This window comes from Tenrec ecaudatus, chromosome 1 (assembly GCF_050624435.1).
Source record: "Tenrec ecaudatus isolate mTenEca1 chromosome 1, mTenEca1.hap1, whole genome shotgun sequence".
NCBI classification, from domain to species: domain Eukaryota; kingdom Metazoa; phylum Chordata; class Mammalia; order Afrosoricida; family Tenrecidae; genus Tenrec; species Tenrec ecaudatus.
In genome coordinates, this window is record NC_134530.1 from 1,176,032 (window position 1) to 1,189,307 (window position 13,276).

Below are 13,276 nucleotides of genomic sequence, written 5' to 3' on the forward strand. Positions count from 1 at the left end.
TAATTTATAAATTATCAGAGCTCGTGAAGGAGGATGCAGCAGGGAGGGTTGGGCAAATATGGGGACCTGATGACAGGGGCTTACATGGAAAGCAAATATTTTGAGAACTATGAGGGTAATGAATCTACAAATGTGCTTTATACAATTGATGTGTATGTGGATGGTAATAAGAGTGATCTGAGCCCCCAATAAAATGATTTTTTAAGAGGTACCAGTCTCTAGGGAAGGAGTAAATGCTCCGTAAAGAAAAAGGTTCACAACATAGAGGGGGACACAGAATGAGATGAATCAGTGGCAGCTACAGGGAATGCTGCAGTATGCTACAGAATGAATCAGTGGCTGCTACAGAGGATGGTGCAGGACAGAGCAGTGCTCTCTTTTGTTTTACCAGGGGTCGCTGTGAATAGGAACCAACCCCCCAGAAACTAAACACAAACAAGTAATATTTGGTCACTTTTCCTCAAAAAAAGTTTTATTCCTTAACACTTTTGATGTGTTCCTACCTGGATGAAGGAAGATGACATAGCACTTGGGGGCAAAGATGCAGCCTAGAAGCCCCACACTGGAGGCTAAGATGGAGAAGATCTCCACAGTCACCATGACCTAGCCCTGGGTACTGTGGTAGACAGGGAGGAAGGTGACCCAGACACTGCAGAACACCAGCATGCTGAAGGTCAGGAATTTGGCCTCATTGAAGGTGTCAGGCAGGTTCCTGGCCTGGTAAGCCAAGAAAAATGTCCCCAGGTCCAAGAAGCCCAGGAATCCCAGGACACTGTAGAAAGCAGTGACTGAGCCCTTGTTGTACACGATGATGATATGTCTGGCCTCTGAGTGTGTGTCTGTGTCCACAAAAGGTGGAGAGGTCCCCAGCCAGACCCCACAGACAATCAGTTGGATCAAGGAGCAGATGGGCACCACAGCATTAGAAGCTCCAGACAGCGCCAACCTGCCTCATGGTTCTTCCAGGTGTCAAGGCCTTGAATGCCAGAATCACAGTGATGGTTTTGGCTAAAACAGCGGAAACAGCCACAGTGAACACAACTCCAACGGTGATTTGCTGGAGGATGCAGGTGGCTGTGTCGGGACGGCCAATGAAGAGTAAGGAGCAGAGGAAGCAGAGGAGGAGGGAGAGGAGGAGGACATAGCTGAGGGTCTGGTTGTTGGCCTTGACTATGGGGGAGTCTCGATGCTTCACGAAGACCCACAAGACCCCTGCAGTGATGACAGAGAAGACCAGAGCTGTACAGGCCAGAGACATCCCCAAGGGATCGTCATGAGCAAGGAAGTTCGCAAATTTGGGCAGACAGCGGTTCCTCTCAATGTTGGGATACTGACTTTGAGGACAGTCCATATACGTATCACTCTCTGGTGAGAAAAATGAAATGGAGTTTAAAGAAAGACAGGAATGATGTGTTTCAAAGATTGAAATGTGCTGGGTAGAAGGGTTTGGATTTTAAATTTTTCATCTTCGCCTTATCTAGGAACTTCCTATTTCTTTGTATAAACCCAGAGTCAGCTCTCTATGAATAAATATGTGACATTTTACAATCGTCCTCATTGGTGGCTTTGAGTGGCCTCCACTCATGGTGTCCCCATGAGGACAGAAAAAAACTGGACTTCAGGCAGATTTCTGTAACTGTCATCTCCTGGACATAGGTTGGGGAATCTGTGTTCTGAGCTACCTTTTGGAAAACTCAGAACCTCCTTTGGTGCTTACCTCTTTGTTCTGCCCAGGAACTCCAGGAGGCTGGGTAGAAGTGAGAGAAGCTGACTGTGGTATTTTGTCAATTCCTACCTGTTTGATTAGATATTTCTCCCTCTGGACATGAAATACAATCAAAACAGCAGATAGGCTTCCATTTCTGAGGGATTTTCATGAATCCTGCATCACAGCTATTGCTACATACAGAGCGAGGAGTCTGTAAGAATGAGATCAATGACAATATTTCAATAGTCTTGTACAAATTGATCATATTACCTTAGAATGTGATCATAGGGCATAACAAGGTTTTGTTTTTATTTAATGATTCTGACGCAGAAGACCCGAATGATCCTACATCACAATGACACTACTTCTATAACCCAGAGTAGAAAAGCCCCATCAGGATCCAAGTGTGTTTCCTTTAAGGAAGCTGATCAACAGGACTCCCTCTGTTGGAGCCAATGTAGGTTGCCATCATCATCCTTTCAGTTAGCATCCAAGATGTTAACTGCTGCACCACCAGCCTTATAACATATAAAAAGTTATTTTTGAGATACCCTGCCAACTTTGACCTTGCTGGGTACATGCAGAGTGGTCAAGCAAAATCCCGATCCACCCTTAGGATGCAAGTTAAACAGAATACAATTTATTTTTCCAAGACACAAGGACATGAAGAAATTTAATTTGACTTGATTTTTGTATGCATGATATCATAAGTCGATGTCACCAGAATATATACTGTGGTTATATACTGTGGTAGTTATGTCCACGGAAGGACCTGCAACAATGTGCTAAAACATCAAAATAACTGTGAGGATGGAGCAGGGCTGAGAGAGCAGTGTTTAATTCTAATGCACATGTGGTTTCTATGGGAAGAAACTGACACAAGGGTCCCTGTCCACAACAACTGGTTCATGGGGACACAAAGTATTTTTAGTAAACTACTAACTGAAAGGTGGGCTATCTGAAGTCACCTACAATCACCCCAGAGAGCAGCAGGTCTGCTTCTGTAAAGATTAGAGCCAAGGAAACTCTACGGGATTCAGAAAATTAACTGGACAAAAAAGGGTTTGAGGTTTGTTTGTTTGTTTTATAATTGGAGTCAGAAGACATGGTTTTTGAACAATAAACTCAACCGAAATTATGAGCACTCTCTCAACTTATCTGAGAAAAAGGTAAATTGAATTTAAAATCAGTTCATATTGCTGAATTAGTACCATCACTCTGTTAGTTTGATATACAAATATTTCTATATTATATGGATTCTATAACCTATATTTTATAGTATATATATATATATCCCTCAACTTTATTCTGACAAGTGGTGGCACATGCACTCAATACTAACACAAACACTGATAGCAAAGAAGAAAGTTTGACCACCTGCTTCGGTTAACATTGCAGCCAAAAACCCAAGGAGAAATTCTACTCTGTAACACAGTGGGTTGTCTAATTCAAGGTGGTCCCTCATATCCCTTAGAAAGAGACCCCACCCCCCAAAATACCATAATAATCAATAGAGATTTTGTACTGAGTTATCTGGCCAGAGGATTATTCTCATGAATTGTTTCCACTTTCGGATATATATGAAAAATTCATCCACACCTCCGTGATTCCAAAAGCCCATTCTATCAGCTCCCCCTGGATCATCAAACTTTCTCCATGTAGACCCTGGGCAATGAACTCTCCGACTTTGATGGGAAAGCCAAGATCACCAGGAAAATTCAGAAAGTTCAGAATCTCATATCGTGACACACAGTTTCTGTTCTCATCCAGGGAGACATGATCTCCAGCACTGTTTTCCAGCTGCGTAGTCTTTATGAATGGGTGGAGCTAAAGGAGAGAAATCATTAAGAAAGGAGATTACCATGGACATTAGATACAAAAAATTCAAGTGTGAACTAAAGGGATGTGTAGTTACCAACAAGTTACACAGGTTTTCTCCATATGTGTCTATCTCCCTTTCTGAACAGGTACTATTTCAGGATGTTCACCGACTGTTCTGCATGTTCAGGAAGAGCACTCTAGCCTACCCCAGAGAAATGAAAACTTCAAGCCATAACAATTAAGCAAGTGTGTTTCACAACAACACTAGGTGTCAAGAGAATCAACTGCTACATCTGGTTTCCTTCTTCATACTTGCCAGACTATTTGGGGATATTTTTGTTCCTTCCGTAGTGAGGGTGAGTAAGTTGGAAGCACCAACATTGAGGCTAGTAGTCTAGAGAACATCAAATAATTTGTGCTACCAGTGCCTCAGGAGTAATTCCTATATCTTTCTCAGAAATTTCACTTCTGGTGACTCTATTAGGAATCAAGATTGCCAACCCCAGTCATTAGTTTTCACAGGGCTCCTGAGGAGATTCATCAAATGCAGGAAGAGACAAAGATTCCTTGTCAATAGACAGTTGAGCGTAGATATTTGGATTCCTTTCTGGAGGTTTAATTCCTTTGGTCTATATGCCTATTATGGTCCCTGTGTGCTGTGATGGTTAAGCATCAGGTTGCTATCCACATGGTCGGCAGTTTGAAACCACCAGCAGATCTGAGGGAGAAAGACTCGGTAAGGAGAAGTCTTCTGGGTACTTGGAAGGAGTCTCTGTCCTGAGAAAGTGTTTGAAACCAGGTATCTCAGAGCTCTTGGGTGAAAAGAAAAGAGCCCCATGGAAAATATCGAATAAATAAGGAGGTGGTAACAAAGAAAAATCCCACTGGGATGTAATGATCCATATCTTGTGGGTTATTAAATTATAGTCATCAATGAATCTAAAAGTTACTAAAGTACTGATCTCACCATAAACGATGAACACATTTGCAGATGAGTTCATGAGTCTGGGAAGGTAGATCACATCTCTTGGTGCGTTTATTATCTTGGTCAGGGGAACTTTTTCTTCGTGTGCCACACAAACACCGTTGATGGTCATCTCTTTTCTAAGGTACCAAATGAACTGGTCACCTTTCATATTATCTGGCACTAAGATGCCAACCCATGTCCATCCAAAATGGATCAATAACAAAACCAGGCCCGAGGACAGACAACTGTGTTTGAGGGAAATTTGATAGAGAGAGGAAAACTGGTCCTTCGTTTTCAACAAAGGATCCAAAGTGCCATAGGATATCTGCATCAGAAGAGAGAAATAATCCGTGTGAGTTCACAGAAGCAAAGTGGAAAACAGCACTGTAGTTTCACACGATGCTGACACATAGTGATGTGCTGTGAACAAAGCAGAGCTGTGCTCCACTGACTTCATCACCGTGACCATTGGAGGCCGAGTGTCAGGGACCCCATAGGTTGTGTGTGAGTGGGGGAGTGAATTTAGACTCAGAGTAATACAGAGCAGGACTGCTCACAGCGTTTTCTAGGCTGGATATTTGTTGGAACCGATGACAAAGTTTCTCTCCCATGAAGCAGCTGGTGAGTTGAAACTGATGACCTTTCATTTATCAGCTTAGCCCTTAGCAGTTGCACAAACAGGTCTTCTTTAGCCAACTTTACACTGCTGAGTAGAACCCTGTGTGTGTGAATCAACATTCAAAATTAGATGTACTGGGTTCAATTTCCGACTCTATTGTGTGTAGCTGATTGACCACACACAGGTTAGATAACTACTGTGCAAAGATGGCAACAGAGTGACCCATAGCAGAGGGACTCCATAGAATTCAGCCCAAGAGAGTTGCTGCTGGAATACAGAAGGAGCATCATAGAGAAGTAGGCACAGACCTAGTGGGTTTTGAGGGGCTGGGGGCTTTTGGCTTACCTCACTAGAGGCAGGCTGGGGCTTGACCTTGGCCCCACGAATGTATCTGCCAAGCCTCGACCATTTGGAACCTGTAGAGGGGCTTAGTCTCTACACAGCCACAGTTTGCTGCCACCTGCCTCAGGGATGGCCTGGACCCTTGCAGCTCTATGTGGAAGAATTAGGGTTCAGCTACATTGTTACTTTTTTCCCCAACACTTCCACTCCCCACCACCCCCAACAGTCTTGGAGGGTTGCCCAGGGCCTTTTTCTCAACACAGCCACAATTTGTTGCAACCTCGTGGGGCAAACAAAACCCTTGCAAATCCATGGGCAGTGATTGAGACTCAGCTATATTGTTGCTTTTGTTTCCCTCTCTACACTATGTTCCAGCGGAGTCTCAACAGGTTTACTTTTTAATTTTTGGCTCCTCTTTGTCTCTTTTCTGTTCTCTCACACTCCACTACTGAACTCCAGACCACTACTCTTAGTCTAGAACATGTATTACTGTGCCACACTCAGCTATGTGAGCTCCACTCTGTGTAGATATCCCGAGGTTTCTGAAAGCCCGGCTGATCTCCAACAGAAAATATGGAATTCTCCACCAGAAAATGTGGAATTCTTTCCACAGAATTCCTGTCTGTGTGCATGGGGGCCGAAGGCAGCTCCACCAAGACAAGTCAACATTTAAGTTGCTGCAGAAATCTGCACAAAATCTCCGCAACACCAAAGCAGGCAACCCGCCAGCCTTCTGGGGCACTCACCTGAGAGCGAAGCCATAGGAGGATAAAGTGGTAGGTTATTCCATAGTGAAATTAGCTGTGGACGGTTCGAGGAAGCATTCCTATAAGTCTCCCAGAGTGAATTAATGCTCTTCAACTCCCTGGAATATGGCACCTGGATCATCTAAAACAAAGGAATGCAAACAGACATCAGCCCCAACACCTACAATGAAAAAACAGAAGAAACAAAAGGCTATGGCAGAAGATCTCCTGAACATAATGACATGCATAAAAGCAGCAGACATGGAGCTGCCACAGAAAGATATTTTCAGAATTCTGCTTGGATTTAGACAGGATATGAGGGAAACAATACAGAAAAAGGATGGAATGATAGAGGAGATAAAGGTCATACACCAAAGGGAAATACAGGAGCTTAGGAAGGCGATAATAAAAACCAGTAGCGGAAGCACGGGTCTTGATAATTGACTAGAGGAAGCAGAGAACTGCATCAGTGACTTGGAGGACAGCCAATAAGGCTTTTTAAAATGCAAACAAACATCTAATAAGATCATCAGAGAAGCTGAAGAAAACTTAAGAGCTATGTATGATACTATGAAATGGAACAGCATTTAAATGATTGCCTTACCGGAGGAAGAGACAACAAATAAGTCAACTGCAACAATCGTGGGAGAATTAGTGGAGGAAAGCTTCCCCAGCTTAATGAATGAAAACATGGCAACCATTAGGGAGCTTGAAAGAACACCAGCTAGACTGAATCCAAAGAAGAAGTCACCAAGGCACATAATAGTTAAACTTTCCGACTTTGAGGAAAAGGAGAAAATCATGAGAGCAGCTAGAGAAAAACAGGCAATCAGACATGAAGGTTCCCAACTAAGAATATGCCCAACCTATCAGCAGAAACTATGAAGAAGAGCAGAGAGTTGAGAACCATATTCCAAAAATGGAAGGAAAACATTCCAAACCCAAGAACACTCTGCCCAGCCCAATTATCAATCAAGACAGATGGAGCAGTAAGAGTATTCCCAGACAAGGAAAAACTCAAAGAATACATTAGAAGAAACCCAGACCTACAAAAGGTCCTTCCCGACCCAATAAGGACAGAACAAAAACACTCAACAAGCATAAATAAGAGACTGCCACATAGAACAAGCTCACCCAGAGGGCAACAAAGAGAAAACAGTCCTCAAGATTGGACTGGCTTAAGGATGGAAAGAAGTCAAGAATGATACACACGTGCACATGCACAACACACTAATAAGAAAGGAAAGTAAAATATCACCTAACACAAAAGGTGTAAGATGACATCACAGAGACAGCAGATGGAGATAATGACGCTGAATATCAATGGCCTGAACTCAGGCATTAAAAGACTGAGACTAACAGACTGGCTTAGAAAACACAACCCATCAATCTGCTGCCTACACAAGACACATCTCAAAGCTACAGACAAAAATAGGCTGAGAATCAAAGGCTGGAGAAAGCTATATCAAGCAGACAACAATTGAAAAAGAAGCATGGGTTGAAATCATAATTTCGGATAAAATTGACCTCAAAGTGAAATCCATAAAAAGATATATGGAGGGACACTATATAATGCTCAAGGGAATGGTAGACAAAGAACCACTAAGCATTCTAAACATATATTCCCTGAATGAGAGACCCACTGAATACGTCAACAAAACACTACAAAAGATCAAAAAAGAAGTCACAGCCTCAACAATTATAGTGGGTGACTTCAATACACCAGTCTCTGAGAAAGATAGGTCACGGGAAATGGAACACAACAAGGAGGCTAGAGATATAAACACAGCAATGAGACAATTTGACCTTATAGATATTTATATAGCTAATCATCCAAATACCTAATAAATTGACATTGTTTTCAAGTGTACATGGCACATATTCGAAGATAGGCTACATGCTGGGGCATAAGGCAAATCTACATAAAGTTAAGCACATTGATGTCCTACAGATCTCTCTCTCTGACCACTGTGCCATAAGGCTTGTAATCAACACAATGAAGACGAAGACAACAAGAGCAAACAATTGGAGGATGAATAACTCTCCACTCTAAAAGAAGTGCGTACTGGCACAGGTCAGAAATGAAATTAGGGAACTTACAGAAACCAATGAGAATAAGCACATGACGTACCAAAACTTATGGGCCACAGCAAAGGCAGTTATTTGAGGAAGTTTCATAGCAATGCATGCACACCTGAGATGTAAGAGAGTCATGATTGATAAGCTGGCACAAAATTTAAAACAACTAGAGCAGAGGTTGCAGGACAATCCTACTAATAGCAAAAGAAAAGAAGTTACAAAAATCAGGGTTGAGATTCAGGAGAGGGAAAATAAGAAAATCATTGAAAAATTTAATACTGCTGACTGTTGATTCCTTGAAAGGATAAACAGAATTGACAGACTGCTGGCAAACGTAACCAAAGAAAGGAGAGAACACATTTCAATAGCAAGGATAAGGGAAGACGGAGGGTACATTACAACAGACCCTAATAAAATCAAAAGTATAATTACACAATACTATGAAGGATTGTACTCCAATGAATTAAAAAAAATGGAAGACATATGCAAACAGTTGTAAAAATAATCCTTTGCTAGACTATTCTCGATGGAAATCAAGAATATCAACAGAACCCACAGCAATAGAAGAAATAGACAAGGATATCAAGGGATTACTAAGAAAAATATCCCCTGGGCAAGAATGCTTCAATGGTGAATTCTATCAATCTTGTAGGGAAGAATTAACACCAATCATACACAAACTCAGCCAAAACATAGAAAACGAAGGCAAATCCCCAAACTCCTTCTATGAAGCTAGTGTAACTCTGATACCAACACCGGTCAAGGATCCCACAAGGATTGAGACCCACAGAGCAAAATCCCTAATGAACATTGATGCAAAAATCTTAACAAAATAGTAGCCAACAGAATACAAAAGGATATAAACCAAATAATTCACCATGACCAAGTGGGATTCGAATCAGGGATGCAGGGATTGTCCAACATACAAAAGACCGTTCGTGTTATTCATCACATTGACATGAAAAACCATAAGAACCACATGATAATAATGATAGATGCAGAAAAAATATTCAACAACATCCAACACCAGTTCCTGTTTAAGACACTTGAGAAGATAGAAAGGGAAGGGATTTTTCCTTAAGACAATACAAGCTATATGTGAAAAGCCAATAGCCAACGTGGTAGTCAATGGAATAAAGACTAATACAATCCCACTGAAAAAGGGGACCAGACAAGGATGCCCCTTGTCCCTATTCTTATTTAATATCATGCTGGAGGTTTTTGATAACACCATAAGGCAAAGAAAAGACATCAAAGATATTCGTCTGGTGAAATAAGTGTTGGAACTATCGTTATTTGCAGATGATATGATTTTATATATGGAAAATACAAAAAGATCCACAAGGAGAGTGCTAGAAACAATAGAGGAGTTTGGCAGAGTGGCAGGATACAAGATCAACAAAAAGAAGTCCATCAGAGAGTTATACATATTGGAAAGGACCACATAATAGCCACACACAAATTGAAATATCTGGGGACATACCTGACTAAAAGAAAAAAAGATCTACATGGGGAAAACTACAGAACGCTATCACAAGAAACCAAGAGCCAACTAACAAAATGGAAAATATCCTATGCTTGTGGATTAGAAGACTCATTATAGTCAAGATGTAATTTCTACCAAAGTCACTATGTTAGTTTAATGCAATCCCGATACAATTACACTCATCTTTCTTCAAAGACATGGAATAACTAATTACCAATATCATCTGGAGAGGGAAGAAGCCCAGAATTAGCAGAGAACTCCTCAAGACGGACACCATGGGAGGGCTTGCTTTACCTGACTTGAGCCCATACTATGCGACCACAGTTGTCAAAAACGCATGGTATTGGTACAATTACAGATACTCACAACAATGGAAAAGAACTGAAAACCAAGAAATAAAATCATCAGCATAGAGACAACTGATCTTTGATAAGGGCCCAAAAAAATCCGATGGGAAGGAGACACCCTCTTTAGCAAGTGGTGCTGAAGAAAATGGATATTTACTGCAGAAAATGCAGCAAGGGCCTTATCTCACACCTTGTACAAGAATAAACTCAAGGTTGATCAGAGACCTTGACGTTAAACCCCAAACTATTAGGGCCATCAATGAGGGAATTAGGACCAACTTGAGAACTTTGGCACAGGGAATACATAGGCTATCAGATGTAAGGAAGGACACAAATACAGAGGAAGTTCAAATTGACAAATGGGATATACTGAAGATAAAACACAGGTGTTCATCAAAGGCATTCACCAAGAGAGTAGTAAGTGAGTCCGCCATGACACATCAGACAAAGGCCTTAATACTAAAATCTACAACACTATGATAGCTTTGAAAAGAAAAAAAGTTAATTGCCCAATGAGGAGGTGGGCAATGGACCTGAACAGAAGTTTCACAGGGGCAGATACCTGAATGGCCAACAAACATATGAGAAAATGTTCCTGATCTTTAGCCATATAGAGAAATTAAAATTAAAACAATAATTAGCTACCACCTAACACCCTCAAAGGTAGCCCAATTCAAAAAAATGAGATAGCAACAATTATTGGAGGGGTTGTTGGAAGATAGGAACTCTCATCCACTGATGGTGGACCTGTAAGTAGGTACAGCCACTATGGAAATCATCTGGTGATATCTAAAACAGATGGAAATCGAGTTAACATAGGACCCAGCATTCCCCCTACTGGGCATATACCCAGAAGAGGAAAGAAACAGACCACGGCCAGACATCTGTGCTCCAATGTTCATTGTGGCACAGTTCATAATTGCAAGGATTTGGAAACAACCCAAATTTCCATCAACTGACGATTGGATTAAAAAGCTGTGGGACATACATATAATGGAGTGCTATGCATCACTGAAAAGCAGTGATGAATGTATGAAGCATACATATCGCTTCATGGGAAGAACCGGAGGAAATCATGCTAAGTGAGCTAAGTCAAGCACAAAAGGACAAGTACAACATGAGTCCACTGAGGTAAGCTTTTAAAAAAAAATGCAAAACGGGCACAGGGAAAAGCCATTGTACACAAACATTCCTGGGGTGAGGACCAGGTGATATGGCAGGGACCAGATCAAATACAGGGAAACACATGGTAGACAACTAAAATGGAGGTGGGGAAAGAAACAAATAATAAAAAGAAATAAGTAGTAGGGGGGGGGCAAATGGCACTAACCCACTCAAGGGGCGGGTATTGTTTATAACTCCACCGGGAAAGAGGTACCCAATTTCAACCCAGTGCTCCAAGATGTGAATGCTACATGGCAGTGTGGGGTAGGGAACCAGTGGAGAGGTAGGGTGGTGGGGGGAGAGGTCGCGGCTCCAATCCCAACTACTACGTGGACACCTGCCGCTCCACCCAGAAAAATTTATTTCAAATGATAGCATTGAATCTGCAGCTCTGGTTGAGGGCCCTATGTGATTGGAGCACACGGGAGCAGATGAAAGGTGAGGAGGAGACCGTGGAGTACATCCTGGCCCACCACCGGTGAGGACGATGTTCCCAATTAGAGCAGCCAGTCCACAGAGAGGACCAACCATATCGCCGGCCCCGCTATGAGATAAGACGCCCCTCACTGACCCATAGCCCTACAGGGAACAACACGTGAGACATAGTGTGGAAATTGCACCCGATCTGATCCCACTACACGGAGGCAAAACACTAACGGGGTGCAACATTACAGCAAGGGAATGGAGCAGCGAGGTCTCCATGGAATGCTGAAGGTGGACTTTGGGGCCAGGGCATGGTGCCCCAACAGACTGGACTGGAAAACACTCCTAAAGGCCAACAAACAGTCTTTGAAGTAACTACACGCTATTCTTCCTTATTGTGTTTTTTTGTCTTTGGTTTATTGTATATTGTTGCTTGGTTTTGGTCTGTCATGTTTTTGTGCATGTTATTATCTCTGCATGTCTGTCTAAATAAGATAGACTGGATGGAGAATCTGGAGGAGAAAACATCAGGACCGACAGTTCTGTGGGGACACGGGAGAGGGGGAGGTGGGACGAAAGGTGTTAACAAATCCAGGGACAAGGGAACAACAAGTGATCCAAATTGGTGGTGAGGAGGGTGTAGGAGGCCTGGTAGGGCATGATTGAGGGTAATGCACCCAAGAGGAATTGCTGAAACCCTGGTGAAGACTAATCATGATAATGGGCAGGAGGAAACTCAAAGGAAATACAGGAAAGATCTGGGAGGGAAAGGGCATATATAGATCTCTTGATAAAGACATGTACAAATTCAAATATATTTCTATATGAGGATGGGGTAATATATCTATGTGCATATATTTGTAGGTGTAGTATTAAGGTACAGATGGACATTGGGCCTCCACTCAAGTACCCTGTTTCCCCAAAAGTAAGACATCCTCCCCAAAATAAGACCCACTTACAGTTTGGCCTCTTGCTGAAATATCAGGCATTCCCTGAAAATAAGACCTCCCTCAAAATAAGGTCCCCCGACTCTACCGTAACTCTGAACTCTGGACTGTAGTGGCGGACACCACTGCACAGCTCACTGTTGGACACAGCACAGTGGTAGTAGACAGGAAGTGTGAGTTCCCTTTAATAAAACAATAGACAATAAATGTGTATTGTATTCTTCTTCATGGAAAAATAAGACAAACCCTGAAAATAAGACCTATTACATCTTTGGGATCAAAAATTTATATGACACTGTCTTATTTTCAGTGAAACAGAGTATTCCCTCAGTGCAAGAATACTTTCTTCTATTAAATTGGCATTCTATGATGCTCACCTTCCCTACACAACCGCTGAAGACAAAGCAAATATAGTGAATAAGCAAATATAGTGAAGAAGCTGATGGCGCCTGGCTTTGAAAAGTTATAGCGTCTGGTGTCTTAAAGACTTTAAGGTAAACCAACGGCCATCTAGCCCAGAAGCAATGAAGGCCACATTGAAGAAGCACACCAGCCTGTGCAATCATGACGTGTCAAAGGGATCAGGTACCAGGCATCATCAGAACAAAAAATCTTACCATAGTGAAT

At 42.1% G+C, this 13,276-nt stretch overlaps 1 protein-coding gene across 1 annotated transcript; it reads right to left on the bottom strand.

Annotated features, from left to right (window-relative positions):
- Positions 1-450: 450 nt before the first annotated feature.
- LOC142430060 (vomeronasal type-2 receptor 116-like) lies at positions 451-4,665 on the bottom strand. The gene is given in 5 exon segments (XM_075535161.1): positions 451-945; positions 947-1,365; positions 1,796-1,919; positions 3,308-3,535; positions 4,480-4,665. Coding segments are annotated over 5 exon segments (1,452 nt in total).
- Positions 4,666-13,276: the final 8,611 nt, after the last annotated feature.